This window comes from Cetorhinus maximus, chromosome 1 (genome assembly GCF_964194155.1).
Source record: "Cetorhinus maximus chromosome 1, sCetMax3.hap1.1, whole genome shotgun sequence".
Classification (NCBI taxonomy): Eukaryota; Metazoa; Chordata; class Chondrichthyes; order Lamniformes; family Cetorhinidae; genus Cetorhinus; species Cetorhinus maximus.
Window position 1 is genome coordinate 205,194,974 of NC_135879.1, and position 23,647 is coordinate 205,218,620.

Sequence of the window (23,647 nt, forward strand, 5' to 3'; positions counted from 1 at the left end):
TTCCATTCTGTAGGAGTAGATGATGACTTTCTTCTTCCTGGGTGCACGATATTATTCAATAAAATTATTTCATACAAGGGGTAATTGGATTCTACTTTATCGGTAATCTCACAGGGTAGAAAGATCAAATGACTCCTGAGCAACAAAGTGGAATGATTGAACAACATAGGTCTTCATTGTCGGTGAGAAGCGTTGTAGCCCTCAGGTGTCTCTGTGCTACACAACCTTTAAGAGGCAAGAGGACAGAGACTGAATGGTTCACAATTGTATCAGGGTTTTCTTGGCCAGCAAGTCTCAAGACTCTGCTGATTGCTGCTTCTCACTATAATATATTTTCAATTTCTACTATGCAACACAACTTTATCATGGTATTTCATATAAAACTCATAAAAGCACCAAGATAGAGTGGGATAATAGACAAGTAGACAAAATGACAATATTGAAGTCAATGGAAAAGACTCTTGAGAATCATGTGCAGTGTAAAACAGGTTACTGATTCACTATAAGCACATTTCGCACTCCTGTCCTAGCAATCTCACTGCACAAATCCCACTCACAGTAAATTTTCATTAGCAACAAAATAGATAGAACTCCAAGCATGATTCCACCCCCTATTCGCAAAAGAATTATGGATGACAAAGGCCATCCAATTTAGTTCATCTTATCCATCCCAGAATGGCATACGAGCATATGTATTATGAGCAGGGATAGGCCATTTGGCCCCTTGAGTCTGCTCCACCATTTGATAACATTGCCTACATTATACCAGTGACTACAGATAAAGATATGATGCAGTGTTAGTTTGTGTGCAGAAAGTGTTAAAGTGTAAGTGTTAAAAGTACTATAAAGCAATTTGGTGAAAAGTGCTGTATAAATGTAGGTTTTGTCTTTCTTTCATTACACCTGCATTTAATAAGCAGAGTGGCTGTAGCAATGGTGAAATTGGAGGCCCAATGCTGATTCACTAAGGATAATTAATCACAGAACAATCAACTCATGTTAAAAAAGTGGCAATAAAGAAATCAGTAGATTTACAGAACAATTCATCTCCGTAACTAACCTCCCTCAACTCACACTCCAACCTTCCTCCACCAAATTTCCTCCTAACACCCCCCAACTTCTTCCCCAACATCTCTCCCCGCCTCCCCCCACACCCCCACCCACCTCCCCCCCAACACAGGTGCACATGTGCATACACCTTCCAATTGGTTCTAAAACTTCAGGGATTTTGCTTAACATGTTTCAAGCAAGAACACACTCCTGATCGCGGCTGCACTGCTGCTGACCTTCGGGCAGCTTTGGTTTTCTGGCAGGCTTTTCAGGAAAAAAGATTGGATCCACGAAGCTGCCCAAGGTCTGAAGCAGCAGTGCAGCAACTCAGTGAAACAGGCGCTAAGAGACTGGCTTTAAAAAGATCGGAACACACTGGTTCCGATTTTTTAAGCTGGTCTGCGGCTCTGGCTGCTTAGCTTGGACAATGAGAAACTCTTTTTAAAACAGGGAGCCCAGGCACCAGTGTTTGACATATGCAGCCCCTCCCCTGGGCTCTGGACACCAACACCGATGCTCTTCTTCATAAAGTGCCTTTGGATTGTGTACATCCATCTGAGAGGGCTGACAGGGCCTCTGTTTAATGCATCATCCAAACAATAACTCCTCTAACAGTGCAGCACACCCTCAAGGCTGCAATAAGATGCCAGCCTAGATTATGTGCTCAAGACTTTGGAGTGGGACTTAGACCCACAACCTCCTGATTAAGAGATGAGGATGTTACCACTGAATCATGGTTGTCATTTGTACACAATGTGAAGGCATTAGAGAGGGTACAGAAAAGACTCTCAAGAATGGTTCCAAGGATGGGGAACTTCAGTCACGTAGAATGATTGGAGAAGTTGGAACTGTTGTCCGTGAAGAAGAGCAGGTTGAGAGGAGATTTGTTAAGAGTCATTCAAAATCATGAGGGATCGGAACAGAGTAGATCGAGAGAAACTTCCCATTGGTGATATGATCGAGAACCAGAGGGCACAGATTTAAGATAATTAGCAAAAGAAGCAATGGCGACTTATGAATTAACTCTTTCATGCAGCGAGTGGTTAGGATCTGGAATGCATGGCCTGAAAGTGTGGTGAACGTAGGTTCAACTGAAGTTTTCAAAAGGAAATTGGATCATGATCTGAAAAGGAAAAAATTGCAGGGCTACAGGGAAAAGGCAAGGAAGTAGCACGAGGTGAATTACTCGGTCAGAGGGCCAGCACAGACACAAGAGGCCAAATGGCCTCCTTCTGTGCTGTAACCATTCTAAGATCCTATTCTATGATCTCTGCGGATGGAATGTTTAGAGAATGTCAATACTCGTACAGTCTACCTTATCTTTTAATCTGGTTCATCCTTTACATATGTTATGGCATCCACCAGAAGGCAGTGGGAAAACTTCCTTCATGGAAATTTGAAGCACAGAAAGATAAGAGTTACGATGAAGAAAGGGGGGCTGTGGAATTAATTTTGACTTGCTCCAGCAAACAGCCAGCACCAAACCTTGAGGTGTTAAATTCTAAGGGAGCTAAATTGGATAGTCACTGAAAATGGGCACAAGGATTGAGGTGTGTGATTAACACTTGTTCAATGCAGACAATACACTAACTTAATGCTGCCTACGTATTTGAATGATCTCTACATCCAACATGGGGCCAATATTAGGAGTGATAGCAACACTTAAAGCTAACCTGCATGGCTAAGAGCTCTCCTGCACCTCTTAAAGGGGAGGTTCATTGTGGCTACAGTAAGTGCTGGGGAATGGCACATAAGAACATACAAAATAGGAGAAGTAGGCCATTCGGCCTCTTGAGCCTGCCCCACCATTCAATAAGATCATAGCTGATCTGTGTGTGTTTCAAATTCCACATTTCCATCTACCTCAGATAACCTTTGATTCCCTTGCCTAACAAGAATCTAACAACCTCTGCCTTCAAAGTATTCAATGACCCCGCCTCCATCGCTTTCTGAGCCAGAGAGTTCCAAAGTTGCACAACTCTCAAAGAAAATATTTCTCCTCATCTCTGTGCTAAAAGGGTGACCCCGAATATTAAAACCCTAAGGAGCACAAGAGGACAGCTGGCTTTTCGGATACTGCACTGGAGAACTTGATGGGAGAGGTGAAAAGGAGAGATATCCTGCATCCGCAGGGGGAAAGAAGGCCCTTCAAACATGGTCACAAGGCAGTAGGAGTGGAAAGCCGTGGGAGTCAATGCCGCGAGTCAAATCCCGAGGGCCTAGATGTCGTGTCTCAAGAAGTTCAATAACCTCATGAGTGGTCAAGTGCCATATCATAACTACTGCACTACCAGCCTCATACTCCCATTCACTCACCTACCAACAATCTCCATCAGTAAGGCCTCATATACAACATCGTTTACTTCAATAAAAACAAAAAACTACTGCGGATGCTGGAAATCCAAAACAAAAACAGAATTACCTGGAAAAACTCAGCAGGTCTGGCAGCATCGGCTGCCTTCGGGTCATGAGGACTCGAAACGTCAACTATCATTTACTTCACCTCACCCTCACCTTCTTAGCACTGCTGCATGCCTCATTCCCATATATACTGCCAGCTTTGACAGCCATATAAACCAACAGATTGCACAACACTCACTGCCATACTTCCTTTGCTCTTGAACTACAAGAATAAGCATAATCAAAGGAAGTAGGAGCTGACCCGAGGGGGATGGGTCCACGTGCAAGTCGTAACCGTCATTAGTGGAATGGCCATTGCTCAGGCCTTGGCCAGCGCAGGGGGACTGAAATCATTGAATGTGACCGTATCCTCATACCTAACCCTTCTTCACACATCCCACTTCCCTCCTCATTCACACACTTCTGATTTACAAGCTGCAGATGGCCCCCTCCCCACAACACAGCCTTACTCTTGTGCCTTTATCCTTTCAGACACCCAAGAGCTGCAACAAGGCCAAGCAGTGGAGGAACACCAAAAAGAGAGTGACAATGAAAACACCATGAGTTGATTTCGCACTCAGCGCTACCAACTTACAAACTGATATCACACATATCCTAAAGAATAAATTAGAGACCGGCTCATGCATCCATGTGTGGGGGAAAATGGTCTGTGCGGAAGCCTTGAAGTTAGCAAAAATGTCCTGTAGAAAGCAGCAAACACTTGCACAATTTTAGCAACTGCCAGAAGAAATTAAACACCAATTAACTTGTAAATAGATGATGATCCCTTTTAATAGCACTGGTGGGGGATGGGGGGGTGGTTGTGGAGGGGTTCCATCCTGCTCACGTGCAGAAATGTGCAAAATGCCTGCACCGATATGGCATCTAGAGCAAGTTACCCTACAAGTGTGTGCTTGTGCCATGGACACCATTTAAACTATAAGGGCACTCATCGCAGCCAAAAAGTATATACGAATGAACCCAATTTCTCACTCTAAAGCTCTGTGCACTATTATTCATTAATTTGTTCCTGAGAAAAAGTGTTAATGCTTTTTCTAAGAATGCACCGTGGAAACTTTTCCCCAGGAGTTTTATGTGATTGTTACTGGACAGGCATTAGATATTCCCCACAATCCTAGGCCACATAAAACCTCCAACCAGATACAAGTTTGTTCTTTCTAATGGAGGCAGCATTCGTGGTATTAGTTTAGTAAACCTTCTCTGAACCGCTTCTAACACATTTACATCTTTCCTTAAATAAAAAGACCAGCACTGCACACGATACTCCAGATGTGGTCTCACCAGTGCCCTGTACAACTGAAACATGACCTCCCTACCTTTGTAATCAATTCCCCTGACAATAAATTATACCATTCTATTAACTTTCCTAATCGCTTGCTGTACCTGCAGACTAGCCTTTTGTGATTCATGCACTAGGACACCCAGATCCCTCTGAATCTCAGAGCCCTGCAATTTCTCAACATTTGAACAATAAGCTTCTTTTTTATTCCTCCTGCCAAAATAAATGATTTCACATTTGCCCACATTATACTCCATTTGCCAGATCTTTGCCCAGGTCTGAAGAGACATGGTAATCAGGCCTCAATGCAAATAATGGTGAAGTGGGGGCCAAGGGGCTTATTCTAGTAGGGTTATTATTAAAATGCTATACTAATCTTAAAATAAACACTGTAGTTGTAAGGGTTGCTTTCCTCAGCATGACGGGATACTTGACTAAAGGTGGCTATGGGGATGCTAGCTCAGCAGTTAGCAAGAACAGCATTAACAGCCTGTATAAACATACAATTCTTTGCTATACACAGGGAGAAGGAGGGGAACCAAAGGCCAGACATGACAATTGAGTCATCATGGAAACTAGCAAACCCAAGGCTGAAGTTGAAATAACAAGAACATCTGCTGGACCGCCATGATCCAGTTCACTGATGGAATAGTATGGTTAAGAATTAAAGACTATCCTGAAACATTGCAGTGAAAGCAGGAAGATAGGAAATACATAAATATGTGCTGTAAACTCTGCATCATTGAGAGACTCCATGGGCGACTGAGATTCTCTCTCCCTTGCATATGGTCAAATAAAATCTTTGCTTTCTTGAATCCCTCAGACTGGAGAGTGGTCATTTTTACTACAACAATAGCAAGTGTTTAACTGAAAAAAATAAGCAGCAATCTATTTCTTTTTAAAAGATGAAAGATTTACTATTTCAGGGTTGAAGTTAAAAAGCAGCAGAGTTGTTGCTCTGATGCAGACTCAGTTGCAACTAGGTAAGGAATTCCAAATCGAATTCGATAAACATGCAACATGAAAGAGCATAAAAAGACAAAGAAAAGTGCAGACAAATATCATTATAACTTCAGTTGTCGTGGGACTTCAGCACAAGTGAAACAGTCAAATAGCCTCTTTCGGTGTCAGTCATGTTTCAAAGGTAGTACTCTACATGTCAGAGTCAGGAGGTTGTGGATTGAAATTTCATGATCTAGGCTGACAGTGCAATACAGAGGAAACACTACCTAAATATAAGCAGCAGATGGCCATATGGCTCCTCAAGCCTGCTTAGCCATTCAGTATGACCATGGTTGACACTACATTGTCAGAGATGCCATCTTTTAAACCGAGGCTCCGTCAACCCCTAAACAAAGTGCAGAGAAATTCTCCCAGCATTATGGTTGAAATGCATCCCTCAACCACCACCTAAAGATGATGATCTGGTCATTTGTATCATTGGTTATTTGTGGGACATTATGATGCACAAATTAGGTACCACATTCCCTACATTACAACAGTGACTGCCCTTCAAAGTAAGTAAATGGTTGTAAAGCAATTTGTGACATCCTGAGATTATGAAGCACAATACAGAATGAAAACTTTTTTCTGGACTGTAATTTTGAGAACATATTTTTATTTTATTTTTCCCCCTCATTGCTCTGCAAAAGAATTTTTCCATTGTGTTGATCTTTCTCCTGCTTTTCTCCCTCTCTTCAGGTTGATTCAACATTTTGCGAAAGATTAATAGCACAAAATTAGTGACAATTATTCCCCCATTCTCCCTCTGGTCTCCCCAAATCCCTAATAGGCACTGTTTGCAGGCTTAACTTCTTCAAATTTGCATACATATCCTTCCTGCACAACTTCACTATGACAACATGGAGGAAGAAAAAGTAAGAACAATCGATTAGATAAATGCCAAATCATCTTCTACACTGCTGCAATCTCTAAAAAGTTTTCTATTCAAAGAATAACGATATTCTCGCTTTCAAAACTATTTATCTTATAGCTGCTTGCAGCATTAGCTTAGTTATAACACTCCTGCCTCTGAGTCTGAAGGCTGTGGGTCCAAACCACATGAGGGAAAATGTTAGTACATAATCTAGCCTGACACTTCAATTCAATACTAAAGGAGTGCTGCACTGTTAGAGATGACTGTCTTTCATAGGATATGTTACCCCGTAATTTGTTACAACAGGATTGTAGGCGACGAAAGCCATAAGCATGAGTGTTATTCATCATGTGAGAATCTGTGGAACCCAGTGCAGTCCCAGGCAACCATATTGGTGCTAAGTATTTGTGGCTTAAGCAACTTCGGCTCAGATTTGTTGAGCTGGAGTCTGAGTTGCAGACATATTCGAACATCAGGTAGGAGAAGAGTTACCTAGACACTTTTTTTCCAGGAGGCAGTCAAACCCCTTAGGTTAGGGAGAACTTTAGAGCTAGTCAATAATTAGGGACAGGAGGGTATGACAGTGAGTTGGGGATCCAGTGGGTATTGATGGAGGAGCCTCAGCCCTTGACTTTGATCAACAGATGCTTGCTATCTGTGTGGATGAGGAAAAGGAATGCAGAGTGCATGAGAAAACTGACCATGGCACCATGGTGCAGGATGCCATTCAAGTTGAGGTAGCAAAAAAGAACATGATAGTGGTGAGGGACAAAGTAAGCAGGAGATAGACACTGTTCCCTGTAGCCGTGACGGAAAGTGGGGTTGCCTGTCTAGTGCCAGGGTGAGGGACATTTCCTCACGACTGGAGATTAACTTGGAGAGGGAGGATCCAGGTGTCATGGTTCACTTCGGAACCAACAACATATTTAGAATTAGGAAATGATGTTCTGTTGAGAAAGTTTGAAGAGCTCAAATTCAAATGCAGAACATCAAAGGTTTCTGGATTGTTACCTGCACAAGTGCCAGTGAGCACAGGGTCAATAGATTAGAGAATTAAATGCGTGGCAAAGAGTGGTGTGGGAAGAAAGGGTTTGGATTCATGTACCAGTACTCAGGAAAGAGGGAACTGTTCGGTTGGGATGGGTTTCACTTAAACCAGACTAGAGCCAGTGTCCTGCTGAATTGTATAACTAGCACTTTGGCAGGGCTTTAAACTAACAGAGAGGGGGGAGAATTCAGGTGAAGGGAGATTCAGGAATCCAAAAAGTTGAGGCAACAGAACAGGGTAGCGATGCAGGTAAAAGCAAGCAGGATAGGAAGGGACAGAGAATGAAATAGTAATTGTGCATCAGCGATGATGGTTCATGCAGAGATGGGAGTAAAAAAATGAAATGAAAGACTCTTTATCTGAATGAGCAAAGCATTCACAATAAGATAATGAACTAGTGGCACAAATGGAGGTAACTAGTTTAAATCTAATCATCACTACAGAGACATTGTGACATGGTGGCCAAAGTTAGAAATAAATATTCCAGAGTAGGCAATATTTTGAAAAGACAGACAGAATGGCAAAGGAGAAGGAGTAGCCCTGACAGTCAAGGATGACATAAAGACATTAATTGGGAAGAATCTTGATGATGTAGAATCAGTGTGAGAGGAGATTAAGGACAGCAAGAGTCAGAAAATGCTGATGGGAGTAGTTTATAGGCTCCCGAACAGTAGTTATACTGTTGAACAAGGCATTAAACAAGAAATTATTGGAACATGTAACAACAGCAATATCATAATCATGAGGGACTCGAATCTTCATATAGATTGGACCAATCAACTTGGCAAAGGTGGTCTAGAAGATGAGTTTGTAGAATGTTTTTGTGACAGTTTCCAAGAGCAATATGTTATGGAACCATTTAGCGATAAAGCTATTTTAGATCTCGTATTGTGTAATGAGGCAGGGTTAATTAATAATGTCAGAGTAAAAGATCTGCTGGGAACTAGCGATCATAATACAACTCAATTACAAATTAAGTTTGAAAATGACGTTGTCAATCACAAACGAGGATCTTAAATTTACAAAGCCAATTACAGAGGTATGAGGGAGGACTGGCTAAAATTGACTGGGTAAATTGACTAAAAAGAATGACTAAGTAAATAGTAGGAAACATTTAACAAAACAATTCAAAATATTCAACAAAAATATATTCTCTTGAAAAATAAAAACTGGGCAAGGAAGATCCAACTGTGGCTTACTCAGAAGTTTAAGGATGGTATTGGACTAAAAGGAGAGACTTATAAGGTTACAAAGAATAGTAGCAAGTCTGAAGATTGGGATTGTTTTAGAAACCAGCAGAGGACCACCAAAAAGTTGATATGAAGGGGGGGGGGGGAAAAGCATATAAAAGCAAACTACCCAGGAATATAAAAACAGATTTTAAGAGCTTTTACAAGTGTAAAAAAGGAAGAGAGTAGCTGAAGTAAACATTGATCCTTCAGAAACAGAGAAAGGAGAAATTATTCAGGGGAATGATAAAATGGCAGACATTAAACAAATATTGTGTGTCTGTCTTCACAGTAGAAAACACAAGTTGCATACCAGTAATTGAGGATATCCTAAGTGCTAAAAAGTAAGGAAATTAATATCAGCAGAAAAAAGGAGAAAATTAAGGGACTAAAATATGACAAATCTCCAGGACCTGATAGTCTACATCCTAGGGTTCTAAAAGAGATAGCTGCAGAGATAGTAGATGCTCTAGTTATGATTTTCCAAAATTCCCCGGATTCTAGAATAGTATCAGCAGATTGGAAGTTAGCAAATATAACATATTCAATAAAGAATGGCGAGAGTAAACAGGGGACTACCACCAACTAGCCTGACATTAGTCATTGGGAAAATGCTGGAATCTATTAATACGGTAGCCTTGACAAAATCATAGTATGATCAGACAAAGTCAACATGAAAGGGAAATCACGTTTGACAAATATATTGATTTTTTTTTAGGCTGTAACAAGTAGAGTAGATAAATGGGAACCAATAGATGTAGTATATCTGGATTACCAAAAGGCACATGGTAAGGTGCCACCACAAAAGGATAAAAGGCAAGTTAAGGGCTCATGGAATTGGTGGTAATATATTAGTATGGATAGAGGATTGGTAAACTGCTAGGAAGGAAAGAGTAGGCATAAATGAAGCACTCTCAAGTTGGTAGGCCATAATTGTTATATTCATTCATGGGATGGGGGCTTCACTGGCTGGGCCAGCATTTATTGCCCATCCCTCGTTGCCCTTGAGGTGGTGAGCTGCCTTCTTGAACCGCTGCAGTCCATCTGGTGTAGGTACACCCACAGTGCTGTTAAGAAGGAAGTTCCAGGGTTTTGACCCAGCAACAGCAAAGGAATGGCGATAAATTTCCATGTCAGAATGGTGAGTGACTTGGAGGGGAACTTGCAGGCGGTGTTGTTCCCATATAACTGCTGCCCTCGTCCTTCTAAATGGTAATGGTGGTGGGGTTGGAAGGTGCTGTCTAAGGAACCTTGGTGAATTCCTGCAATGCATCTTGTAGATGGTACATACTGCTGCTACTGTGCATCAGTGGTGGATGGAGTAAATGGTTGTGGGTGTGGTGCCAATCAAGCGGGCTGTTTTGTCCTGGACGGTGTCAAGCTTCTTGAGTGTTGTGGGAGCTGGACTCATCCTGGCAAGTGCAGAGCATTCCATCACACTCCTGATTTGTGCCTTGTAGATGGTGGAGAGGCTTTGGGGAGTCAGGAGATAAGTTACTCGCCGCAGGATTCCTAGCCTTTGACTTGCTCTTGAAGCCACAATATTTATATGGCTAGTCCACAAGATGTTGATAGTGGAAGATTCAATAATGGTTATGCCATTGAACGTCAAGAGGCAATAGTGAGATTCTCTCTAATTGGAGATGGTCATTGTCTGACACTTGTGTGGCGTGAATGTTACTTGCCACTTGTCAGCCCAAGCCTAGGTATTGTCCAGATCTTGCTGCATTAGGACATGGGCTGCTTCAGTATCTGAGGAGTCGCAAATGGTGCTGAACATTGTACAATCATTAGCGTACATCCCCACTTCTAACCTTATGATGGAAGGAAGATCATTGATGAAGCAGCTGAAGATAGGTGGGCCTAGGACACGATCCTCAGGAACTCCTGCACTGATGTCCTAGAGCTGAGATGACTGACCTCCAACAACCACAACATCTTCCCTTGTGCTAGCTATGACTCCAACCAGCGGGGAATTTTCCCTCTGATTCCCATTGACTCCAGTTTTGCTGCGACTCCTTAATGCCACACCCAGTCAAACGCTGCCTTGATGTCAAGGGCAGTCACTCTCACCTCACCTCGGGAGTTCAGGTCTTTTGTTCATGTTTGAACCAAGGCTGTAATAAGGTCAGGAGCTGAGTGGCCCTGGTGGAGCCCAAACTGGGCATCAGTGAGCAGGTTATTGCTAAGGAAGCAAGCTGAGTAGGTGCCAGTGTTGTGGCTGTACTGGAACAGCGTGGCTAGGAGTGTGGCAAGTTATGGAGCACAAGTCTTCAGTACTATTGCCGGAATATTGTCAGGGGCCCATTGCCTTTGCACTATCCAGTGCCTTCAGCCGTTTCTTGATATCACGCGGAGTGAAAAGATTTGGCTGAAGACTGGCACCTGTGATGCTGGGGACCTCTGAAGGAGACCGAGATGGATCATCCACTTGGCACATCTGCCTGAAGATTGTTGCAAATGCTTCAGCCTTATCTTTTGCACTGATGTGCTGGGGCCCCCATCATTGAGGATGGGGATATTTGTGGACCCTCCTCCTCCAGTGAGTTGTTTAATTGTCCACCAACATACATGATGGAATGTGGCAGGACTGCAGAGCTTAGATCTGATCCGTTGCTTGTGGGATCACTTAGCTGTCTATCACTTGCTGCTCTTGCTATTTGTCACTCAAGCAATCCTGTGTCATAGCTTCACCAGGTTGCCACCTCATTTTTAGGTATGCATGGTGCTGCTCCTGGCATGCTCTCCTGCATTCTTCATTGAACCAGGGTTGATTCCCTGGCTTGATGGTAATGATAGAGTGGGTGATATGCCGGGCCATGAGGTTACAGATTGTGTTCAAGTACAATTCTGCTGCTGCTTTGGCCCACAGTGCCTCATGTGTGCCCAGTCTTGATTTCCTAGATCTGTTCAAAATATATCCCATTTAGCAAGATGGTAGTGCCACACAAGATGGCGGTTATCCTAAATGTGAAGGCAGGACTTCAGCACCACCACGACTGTGCAGTAGCCACTCCTATCAATACCATCATGGATAAATGCATCTGCAGCAGGCAGGGTTGCGAGGATGAAGTCAAGTATTTTTTTCCCTCTTGTTGGTTCCCTCACCACCTGCCGCAGACCCAGTCTAGCAGCTATGTCCTGAAGGACTCAGCCAGCTAGGTCAGTAGTGGTGCTACCGAGCCACTCTTGGTGATGAACATTGAAGTCCCTCACCCAGAGTACTTTATACACCCTTGCCACCCTCAGCGCTTCCTCGAAATGGCGTTCAACATGGAGGAGCACTGTTTCGTCAGCTTAGGGAGGGTGGTACGTGGCAATCAGTAGGAGGTTTCCTTGCCCATGTTTGACCTGATGCCATGAAACTTCAAGGGGTCCGGAGTTGAGGTTGAGGATTCGTAGGGCAACTCCCTCCCGACTGTATACCACTGTGCTGCCACTTCTGCTGGGTCTGTCCTGCCGGTGGGACAGAACATACCCAGGGATGGTGATGTTGTTGTCTGGGACATTATCTGTAAGATATGATTACATGAGGATGACTATGTCAGGCTGTTGCTTGACTGGTCTGTAAGACAGCATTCCCAATTTTGGCACTCGCCCCCAGATTTGAGTAAGGAGGATTTTTAGGGTCGACAGGGCTGAGTTTGGCATTGTCGTTTCCGGTGCCTAGGTCGATGCCAGGTGATCTGTCCGGTTTCATTCTTTTTTTGAAACTTTGTAGCGGTTTAATACAGCTGAGTGGTCTGCTAGCCCATTTCAGGATTACTGGGGTGCTGCAAAGATTAGTGCTAGGACCTCAGCTATTTGCAATCTATATTAAAGACTTAGATACAGTATCCTCTGTCTCTTTGTCTAAGTTGGCTGATGATACAAAGCTAGGTGGAAATCTAAGTTGTGACGATACAGAGAAGATGCAAAAAAATACACACAAGTTAAGTGAGTGGGCAATAAGATGGCAGATAAAATATAATCTGTGGAATTGTGAGGTTATTTGCTATTGAATGTTCTGTTCCTATCTATTGCGTTCTTGTGTGAACAAACAGTATACGCTTCGTGCATAAATTTCTGGAACGAAACCAGTTATTGCTGTGTGGGCAAGTCTGTGCTTCACTTCAGAATAAATATTTATCTCACCTTACATAAAGTGGGCATATGTCACATTTCAGTAGAAAGTACCACAACAAGTTCTGTTTTACGAATCCTTGGTCATGTTCTTGTCTAACAAGATTAGTCAAAAAGAGGTGCACTCCAGATCATAAGATCTGCTATGGAAGTGAACTTTGTTGCTGAATGCCAAAGAATACCTAGCATTAAAATCTCTAAAGCTGTGCCAACCATACATACGAGCAATTGTCAAGACCATGCTTAAGAATTATTCATTTTTATAATTTCTCCCCAGTTCTAGGTTTTTCACATACATGTATCCTTTTTCAACATCAAGATAAATAGAATTTATAGTGTTGACTCCATGATTAACAGGCAGGAAGTACAACTGAAGTAGAAGCGAAATAGGCAACGTTTATACAGGGTGGCTCATTACTTGAAAGTGAAGGTTGCAAAATCTAGCCAATTTAACGTAAGTAGTCTTGACTAGTCGAACTTAATGGACTCAAGCCTACATACATTTGGATGACAGAAGATCAACTTCTTTGAAGTCAAACCTTTAGAGTTAACAATCAGCAAAGGCTTTACTTTGCAGGAATACTAGTCATTGAAGGTTCTCAATGAGTAAAAAATGATTCTGCAATAACTTCAAAAATCTAAAAGTTTTACATTAAAAAATTCTGGAACACTTCTTAAAATGTATTCTTTCATGGCGTGTGGGCATCACTGGCTAGGGCACCATTTATTGCCCACCCCTAATTGCCCTTGAGAAGGTGGTGGTGAGCTGCCTGTTTGAACCCGTGCAATCCATGTGGTGTAGGTACATTCACAGGAAGGGAGTTGCAGGATTTTGATCCAGCGACAGTGAAGGAATAATGATATAGTCCCAAGTCAGAATGGTGTGTGGCTAGGAGGGGAACTTGCAGGTGGTGGCGTTCCCACGCATTTATCGCAATATGGCAATGATATCGGATGGTCACGAGGTAGTGTACTGAGCTCTAAACTGGAACTGAATCCAAAAAAACATCCTTCCACAATGCAACACAGGGTGCAAATCTCATTCTGAAGATTTGAAATTGAGAAATTAAAGTGTAACAACAGTATAGTAATATAATGTCAATAGATCCTGTCAAGGGCAGATGATAGGAAGCTCAGTTCTGTACCAGAAATAGATGTATTCTATTCTCTAAAATGAATAGTCTTAATAAATGCTCCCAAAAATCAAGCAAGTTAAAATATTATATAAAAATAAAATTGCTTACTGAAATCAATTTATTGAACAAAATATTGCTTACAGATTTATCTTTCCTGTCCAACACATTATACAGTAAAGGAGGAATGGAATTCTCAATGGCTTTGCCAACATTACTGCGGAATGATTCACTGGCTGGTAAACAACTGTTGGAAAAATACAAAGAAAAAATGTTTCTTAATTTTCCATAATCGCCACATATTGCAATTTCTCACTGCAATAAACTTTGCCAAAGGATAGCACTTAGCAGAATTTCAAAAACCAAATAAGAAATGCTTTAACATGAACAAATTTAATCCTTCCATACACATGTACCTGGATTTAGAATTAAGTAAGCACAATATTAATTTCCACAATAAGTAGCCTAAAAAGAGAACCTCACATAATGTTGCTAATAATTAAGTTATTACTTTAAGAAACAGCTAGTGCAGAGGTCTATTTGACCTGCATTCTAACATACTATTGGTATTCCTCATTGCAATAATCTGTATCACCTAGAAACTTTAAATAGAATGAAAAATATCTGGGTAGATTCAATTCATTAAATAAATCTCCTGTGGTTGCTCTTAGTTAATCAAACATCACAGCCATTGAATTATAGAGGCTGAGTGAGCCGAATTTGATTATTAACTGGTGTTTTGGAATTTTATTGGTACTTCAGGGATTAATTACCACAACTCTGTTATTCTGTGAAAACAGTCAGTGTCTTTTAATATATTTAATTTTAACCCATTACCATTCTTAACACTGAGAGTATACAGCAAAATAATATGCAAGATGCACAAATTAGAAATATGCATTTGACATGGAGCAGAACTCGGGTGGGGAAACCTTATATCCTAATACATCTGCATGGTCAAGAGTAGTGAGGTGGGAGCAGTCTTGTGCTTCACCAGAAAATGGGGATAACAGTGGGCTTTGAATATTATTGAAGGAGATGGTCGTGGGCTTTGTTAGTATTAGACAATGATCCTAGGCGGAAGAGCTTCTCAAATTTAGAAGCAATTCATCTAACATCATTCTGTAGGAGGAATGTAGGGTTTTTGCAAAACTGTGGCAGGCAAGCCCAAGTTTTGGCACAAAAGGCATTAAATGTGAAATTTGAATCTGGGAGATTTTTTTACTATATCAGCAAGGATGGGACAAGGCATGACCCTGAGTGGAGGAATCCCATATTTAGAAGCACTGGGATTTGAACTTCAAAGGAATCACAACAAACATGGAATTTAGTATTTTCTCATAAATTCCTGGATGTGCATCTCTGTCGCTACCTCTCTCCCTCAAACACAAACACACCTGTGTGAGAAAACTCTAAAAACTTAAGAAAAATTCTGCAGATGCTGAAAATGTGAAACAAAATCAGAAAAGGCCATCAACCTGAATTGTTAACTTTATTTCTCTCTGAGCTAAATTAAAAAGCAGAACCTCCAAGGTAATAATCTCAGGATTGCTACCTGAGCCACGGGCAAACTGGCATAGGGTAAATAAAGTCAAGGAGTTAAATGCGTGGCTCAGAGATTGGTGTGGGAGGAATGGGTTTTAGTTCATGGGGCACTGGCACCAATGCTGGGGTAGAAAGGAGCGGCTCCAGTGGGATGGGCTTCACTTGAGCCGTGCTGGGACCAGTGTCCTGGCAAACTGAACAACTAAATAGAGGGGGGAACATTCTGGAAAGAAGATATGTAGGCTTACAAAGCAAAAGGACATGGCAGTATTGCAGGACAGCTATTTAGGTAATGATACCCAGAGTGTGACAGGAAGGGACAGTGTACAAACATGAAAAAACAGCAGCAGATAGGGTCAAAAGGGGAAAAATGGTGAAACGGCAAAATTAATGGCCCTCTATTTAAATGCACAAGGTATTTGAAACAAAATAAATGAAATAATGGCACAAATAAATAAGGGTAATTATAAAGGAATGAGGGCAGAGTTGGCTGGAATGGACTGCGAGAGGGGTTTAGCAAAAGGACAGTTGATAATATGGTCGAATTTAGTATTCAGTTTTAGAATGAGAAACTTGAGTTGGAAACAACTTTGCAAAACTTAAATAAGGGTAATTACAAAGGAATGAGGGCAGAGTTGGCTGGAGTGGACTGGGAAAGGAATTTAGCAGAAAAGGCGGTTGATGAACAATGGCAGACGTTTAAGAAAATAGTTCATGACTCTCAACAAAGGTATACCCCAGTGAGGAAGAAGGATTCAAGGAAGGGGATAAACCAACCATGGCTAACCAAGGAAGTTAAGGACAGTATCAAATTGAAAGAAAAAACATACAATGTGGCAAAGATTAGTGGTAAGCCAGAGGATTGGGAAAGTTTTAAAAATGAACAAAAGATGACCAAAAAAATAATGAAGAGGGAGAAAATAAACTTTGAGGGTAAGCTGGCAAGTAATATAAAAACGGACAGCAAGAGCTTCTTTAAATATATTAAAAGGAAGAGAGAGGCCAAAGTGAACATAGACCCCTTAGAGAATGAAGCTGGGGAAATAATAATGGGAAACCAGGATATGGCAATGGAGTTGAATAAATACTTTGCATCAATTTTCACGGTAATAAGATTCCAAAAATATTAAATAATCAAGGGACAAAAGTCGGGAGGAGGAAATAAATACAATAATTATCACTAGAGAAAAAGTACTAGGGAAACTAACGGGGCTAAAAGCCGCTAAGTCCCCTGGACCTGATGGGTTGCATCCTAGGATATTAAAAGAAGTAGCTACACAAATGATGGATGCACTGGTAGTAATCTTCTAAGCATCCTTAGATTCTGGAAAAGTCCCAGGATATTGGAGAACGGCTAATGTAACACCCTTATTCAAAAAGGGAAGGAGACAAAAAATCAGGTAACTGCAGGCCAGTTAGCTTAACATCTATCATTGGGAAAATGTTGGAATCTATTATAAAGGATGTAATAGCAGAACATTCAGAAATGGATAATCTAATCAAGCAGAGTCAGCATGGCTTCATGAAGGGGAAATCATGCCTGACAAATTTATTAGAATTCTTTGAGGAGGTAACAAGCAGGATAGATGAAGGGGAACCAGTAGATGTAATATACTTGGATTTCCAAAAGGCATTCGATAAGGTACCGTACATAAGGCTACTTAAGAAGATAAGAGCTCATGGTGTTGGGAGTAGTATATTAGCATGGATAGAGGATTGGATAACTAATAGAAAACACAGAGTTGAAATAAGGGGGGCATTTTCAGGATGGCAACCTGTAACTAGTGGAGTGTCACAGGGGCCTCAATTATTTACGATACATGTTAATGACTTATATGATGGAAGTGAATGTACTGTCACCAAGTTTGCGGATGACACAAAAATAGATGGGAAGACAAGTGATGAGGATGACACAAGGAGTCTACAAAGGGATATAGACACGTTAAGTGAGTGGGCAAAAACCTGGCAGATGGAATATAATGTGGGAAAATGTGAGGTTATACATTTTGGCAGGAAGAATAAAGGGGTTGAATATTTTTTAAAATGGAGAAAGACTGCAGAAGACTGCTGCACACAGGGTTTTGGGAATCCTCGTGCATGAATCCCAAGAAAGCTAACATCCAAGTTCAACAGGTAATAGGGAAGGCAAATGGAACGTTGGCCTTTATTTCAAAGGGAATGGAGTATTAAAATAGGGAAGTCTTGCTAAAACTATACAAGGCACTAATTAGACCACACCTAGGATACTGTGAGCAATTTTGGTCCCCTTATCCAAGGAAAGATATACTGGCATTGGAGGCAGTCCAGAGAAGGTTCACTAGGTTGATCCCAGGTACGGAGGGATTTCTTTATGAGGATAGTTGAGTAGGTTGGGCCTGTACTCATTGGTGTTTAGGAGAATGAGAGGCGACCTTATTAAAACAAAAAAGATTGTTAGGGGGCTTGACAGGTTAGATGATGAGAGGTTGTTTCATCTTGTGGGAGAGTCTAGGACCAGAGAGCATAATTTCAGAATAAGGGCTCACCCATTTAAAACAGAGATAAGGAGGAATTTCTTCTCTCAGAGGATAGTTAATCCGTGTAATTCGTTACCACAAAGGGCTGGAGAGGCTGGGTCGTTAAGTATATTCAAGGCTGAGATAGACAGATTTTTAATCAGTAACGGAATCAAGGGTAATGGGGAAAAGGCAGGAAAATGGAGTTGAGGATTATCAGATCAGCCATGATCTCATTGAATGGCCTAATTCTGCCCCTACGTCTTATGATCTTATTATGGTCAGCTGATCTGCTTAGTATCGCCAGCATTTTATGTTTTTATTGAAGAATATTTAACCATTGTACATACCATCACTGAAATATAACAGGTAATTAGAGCTATTCAAATTTAATTCATTTATTCTGTTTGGAAAAAGAACTCAAATTAAGATGATGAAACACAGTTTGTTTCTGTCTCATCACGCTAATTCACACATACCACTGATCAGAATGTTAATATTTTCTGTCAACCTAGCATGCAATACAAAAGACCTAATTTGAATCATGTTCACTCACTTGCCTTCCCTCAGCTTTGTATTTAACATATGTCACCAATCAGAACATTAAAATTAGCTAACCAACAGGTGATAATCAGCTGCTAATTATAAGCGCAATCATCAGAGCAACACACATTAGGAGTTGGTACCTTTACATGATTTGGAAAGTGTAGAAAATAAAACAGCAACGAGAAAGATCTCCAACTGATTATTAATCAACATTCGACATTTGGGAGAAATGGCGGCGTGGTGCTAAAATCATTGGACTTGTAATCCAGAGGCCCAGCCTAATGCTCTGAGGACTTGGATTCAAATCCCATCATGGCAGCTAGTGGAATATAAATTCAATTGATAAATCTGGAAACTATCATCGGTTGTTGTTAAAACCTATCTGGTTCACTAAAGCCCTTTAGGGAAGGAAATCTGCCATCCTTACCTTGTCTGGCCTACATGTGACTCCAGACCCACATAAGAACATATGTGGAGTAGGCCATTCGGCCCCTCAATGTGGCTGATTCTGAACTGCCCTCTAAAATAGCCGAGCGGGCCACTCAGTTCAAGGGCAATCAGAGATGGGTAACAAATACTGACCTTGCCAGAAACACCCACAGCCCATGCAAGAAAAGAAAAAAAAAATTGAAAAATATATTCAAATTTAAGACAAATACCTCGCTGGTAGTCGGTAAGTGAAGCTACTTCCATCTTCTGTCCAAATGACAACCTTGTCGGCATCAACAAATTCACCCCCAGTCCAAGACTGATCACCCTCACTGGACACTGAGCATAACAAAGAAAAATCTCCAGCATCAAACACCTGAAAGAGATAGCAAAGAAATGAATCCTACCTACAGAATTAAGTGCAAATTCCGTAGCGTTTGGATGGATTAAAATATTTTAAAATTCTCGCTTTATATTTAAAAGCTTGATCACACAACTTTAATTCTTCCACAAAATCATGAATAAAAATCTTACCCTCCAATATTTGGAGCAAACCACCAGCAGGGATTGCTGTGTATATGTGCAAAATGAAATGCTTTGACAGTTTAGGCAGTAAATGGGCTTGGATTCTTCTTCAAATATTGGCTCAGTATCCTATAAATTAGAAAAAGCAGATGAAGCATTTCTGTGCTTGTCACAGTTCTGATCCAAAATTAGAGGAAGTAATGCACTGCAATTAATTATTAATGTTGCAAAGAAAACAGATGTTTAACGATCAATAATCCAAGCTAACAGCATTAAGGCCAACACTCAACCACCTATTGTTACGTGCATAATACTTTTCTCATTCAATAACTGAACTAGGAAAACTAAACATATAAAGCAATCCCACATTTTCAAATACCCCTGTCAATTCATTCGCACTTTGATCAGTGCCTAATTCCACTGTGACCTCTTAGGATGATAACCTTTAAAGAGGAACTAAGTCAACATTCCCAAGAAGTTTGAACCTTGCCTATACAAGGAATTCAACTTCGCACCTGAGGCAGGTACTTAACTTCCAGTGCTGAGCTTGTCTTGGCCGAATGTATTTATATGCTTTTAAGGAGAACTCCAAGACCATTAAACAAGCTATTTCTAAAACTCTGTTTATTCATCTTACTAAAAATGTTGAGATCAGGTCTTCCGACTGTGCGATACACAAGATCAGTTTGGTCTATGAGAATCACAAAACTTTCATACCCTTCCAGTAATTTGATTGATCTTTGAGAATCATGGGAATGCATGCTCTCAATATTCCTCAGACAATCTGAATTGTTCCATTATTAGGACAGGACATTACTTGAAGCTACTACCAAAAATGTTTGCGACCTTTTTGTCACTCCGGAGTGGACTTCTCCATTGTCCTCTTTGCCAGCTTCCCATTCTCCTACCTCTATAAACTCTAACTTGTTCAAACATCAACCTCAGTACCTGCAGTCTGTTACATTAAGTCTTTTAACTATCATTCTGTCCTCAATGATCTACAATAATGAGTGCATTGAATTTGAATCCTCATTTCATCTTCAAGTACATCCAGCCCTTGTCCCACCAACCTATGCAATCTCCTCTGCTTTTTATGTCCTCTCCAACATTCTTGGATCCAGTGCTATAGTACCTTTGTCTGCGTTCAGAGATTGTTGGTTCAAACCCTGCTCCAGGATTTCAATAGATAATCTAGATTGATATTTCGGTGTAATAGTTAGGAAGTGCTGCATCGTCAGAAGTGTCACCTTTCACATAAGGTATTAAATGAGCCCAACCAGCTTGTTCAGATTATGCAATAGATCCCATGAAAGGTGCAAACAAGAGTTGAGAGTTCTCTGGAAGTTCTGACCAACGATCAAGAACACAAGAATTAGGAGCAGGAGTATGCCATTCAGCCCCTTGAGCCTGCTCCGACATTCAATAAGATCATGGCTGACCGGATTGAGGCTTCAATTCCACTTTCCTGTCTGCTCCCCAGAACCCTCGACTCCCTAATTCAACAAACACTGTTTGTTGACCATTCAACTCAATGCTGTAGGTGGGTCCTTGGCAGTACACTTCAGAATATATTGTGGATGTGAACGGTTCTATATGTCTATGCTACTGCTATCTCCATATCAGAGCTATCTACTCCATTAACATTTCTTTATGCTCTTAAAATTTTCTTTCTTCAGTGTTCAGCTAACTTGGTCTTAAACTCTGGCAGTAATTGTCATACATGACATAACCGAATGTTTGAATAAAGAAATAATCTGGCCTTAGCTCTCATTAAGATTCTGGCAATAATTCTAAATGGGATCACTTGTGCTACCAATTTACCAACGAATTGAAATATATTTTCACTATTTATTCTCTAAAGCTCTCTGGTAATTTTGAACGCTTTTTTTGGATTTCCACTTAATCCTCTCTACTGGAGTGAATACATTCCTAGCTTTTCATGTATCTCATCCAAAGTGCACCCTCTTTCCTTCATATCATCCTAGTAAATCTGTATCTTAACAAGCTGTGTAAAAAAGTTGCTTAGCTCCCCTCTGGTTCTTTCATCAATTATCTTAAATTTTTTTCCATGGGTTACTGACCCCGCCCATCAGTGCAAACAGTTTCTCCTTATTTGTTCTATCAAAACCCTTCAAAATTTTGAGGATCTCCTGTAGATTCTCTCCTCAACCTTCTCTACTCAAAGGAAAAGCATCCTAGCTTCTCTATTCTCTCCACATACCTGAAACCCCTCATTCCTGGTATCATTCTGATTCTTGAAGAAATGTTTTAAGATCAGATCACAATATAGGGTCTTACCCTGAAGCATTCATGTAAATGCCAAGGCTGGAGACTTAAAAACAAGTTTTAGTTTTATATGTATGCAAACTCCAAAGCAACAGCAGACAACACGTTGGTAATTAGGCATAGTCTATGAAGGATCGTAGGCTCCTCTCTCAATTAGAGACACACAACTAGTTTCTAGCTTGAGGGGCACCAATCCACATCAAGCGTGGGACAAGGCAGGAGCCAGGCCTCCATGAACTACCATAACTTCCATAACATGTTCATAATACCCAACATATTATGGAATACGCACTGCCAGGTTATACCACAAGCAACCTTATAGGTAAACCAGAGGGTAAACTTGATATGGAAATTACAATAAATGCATTGAACAAAAGCAAACAAATAAGATATGTACACTTGAAAATGCAATAACCTTTAATTATAAATAAGGATAGGGTTAGGATCCAGAAATTTCCCAGTCCAGTCTATTTGGTATTCAGAAACCAGTTGGAATCTCAAGTTTAGGGCTGTATTAACATAAGAGTTATTCGTAGTGTCTGTAACAGTGCAGGTTACATGTGAAACTTCTGACCAAAACAAAGCTTGCTGGTTTACAAAAATATACTATCCAAACACTTAAAATCATACCTGCATTCGATTGATTTCAGCAGTAATTATCCACACTTTCAAAATTCCAGTTAATGAAACAGCTACCACTGTATCCTCTGAGAATAGAAAAGTAGCAAATTGCTGATCATTTAGTGATCATTTAATGGAAACCGTTCAGCTAAAGGTCATGTATGTTGGTATGATTTGCATTGCACCTTATTTCTATTACAGAGCTGCCTCTGAAGCCAGTCCTGTAACAAAATACAGATGAGAGCTCATTCTTCCACAGGCACATATCATTTTGTCACTTCCTAGGGCAAACTGCCACCAGCAACTCGATAGCCATCCCCAGGTGCCATGTTTTTCTGGCTGCAAGTGAATGAGCTTGCAGCCTAATACAGGCCACATTTTAATATTGTAGATCTGTTAGACCATGACAATGGAAAAAAGTCCTTATTCAGAATAATAAAGTCACAAAAGTATAACCTGATCAATTTTATACATGCACAATTCTTTGTTCCTGCCAGTACTCTAATTCCACTGCACAGTATAAACAGAGAATGGAATAGAAACAGCCAATGAAACTGGTTCCACCAACAGAGAATGCATTTATCATCAACAATGGAAAATAACTAGCTTTGAACTAGAGAGGCCAACTCAACTCAGAATGGAAATGCAAAGTATTAAACACAGTAACCATCTACTCCCACATATCAGAAACAGCATAGTACTGAACAAGTCTGGCAATTAAGGAAGCATTGTGGTTATATTACTGGACAAGTAATCCAGGTGCCTGGATTAACAATCTGGAGATGCAAGTTCAAATCCCACCATGGGAGCTGAGAAATTTAAACTCCGGTAATAAATAAAATTTGGAGTACAAAGCTAGTCTTAATAATGGTGACCATGTAACTAGCATTTTGTCATAAAAAACCTGCTGTCCTTACTGTGTCTGGCCTATATGTGACTTCAGGCCTACAGCAATGTGGTTGACTTTTGATTGCCCTTTTCAATGACTAGCAAGTCACTCAGTTAAAAGAAATTAGGGATGGGCAATAAATGCTGGCCTTGC

At 40.8% G+C, this 23,647-nt stretch overlaps 1 protein-coding gene across 2 annotated transcripts in view; it reads right to left on the reverse strand.

Moving 5' to 3' along the window:
• Nucleotides 1-23,647, reverse strand: part of wdr7 (WD repeat domain 7) — a 748,403-nt gene that overhangs the window by 631,039 nt on the left and 93,717 nt on the right. For both annotated transcript variants that reach the window (XM_078552151.1, XM_078552141.1), the window contains exons 7-10: nt 22,615-22,691; nt 19,708-19,827; nt 19,404-19,549; nt 14,303-14,405 (exon numbers count right to left, since the gene is read on the reverse strand). In XM_078552151.1, coding sequence (XP_078408277.1) covers nt 14,303-14,405; nt 19,404-19,549; nt 19,708-19,827; nt 22,615-22,691 — 446 coding nt within the window. The remainder of the gene's footprint in view (nt 1-14,302; nt 14,406-19,403; nt 19,550-19,707; nt 19,828-22,614; nt 22,692-23,647) is intronic.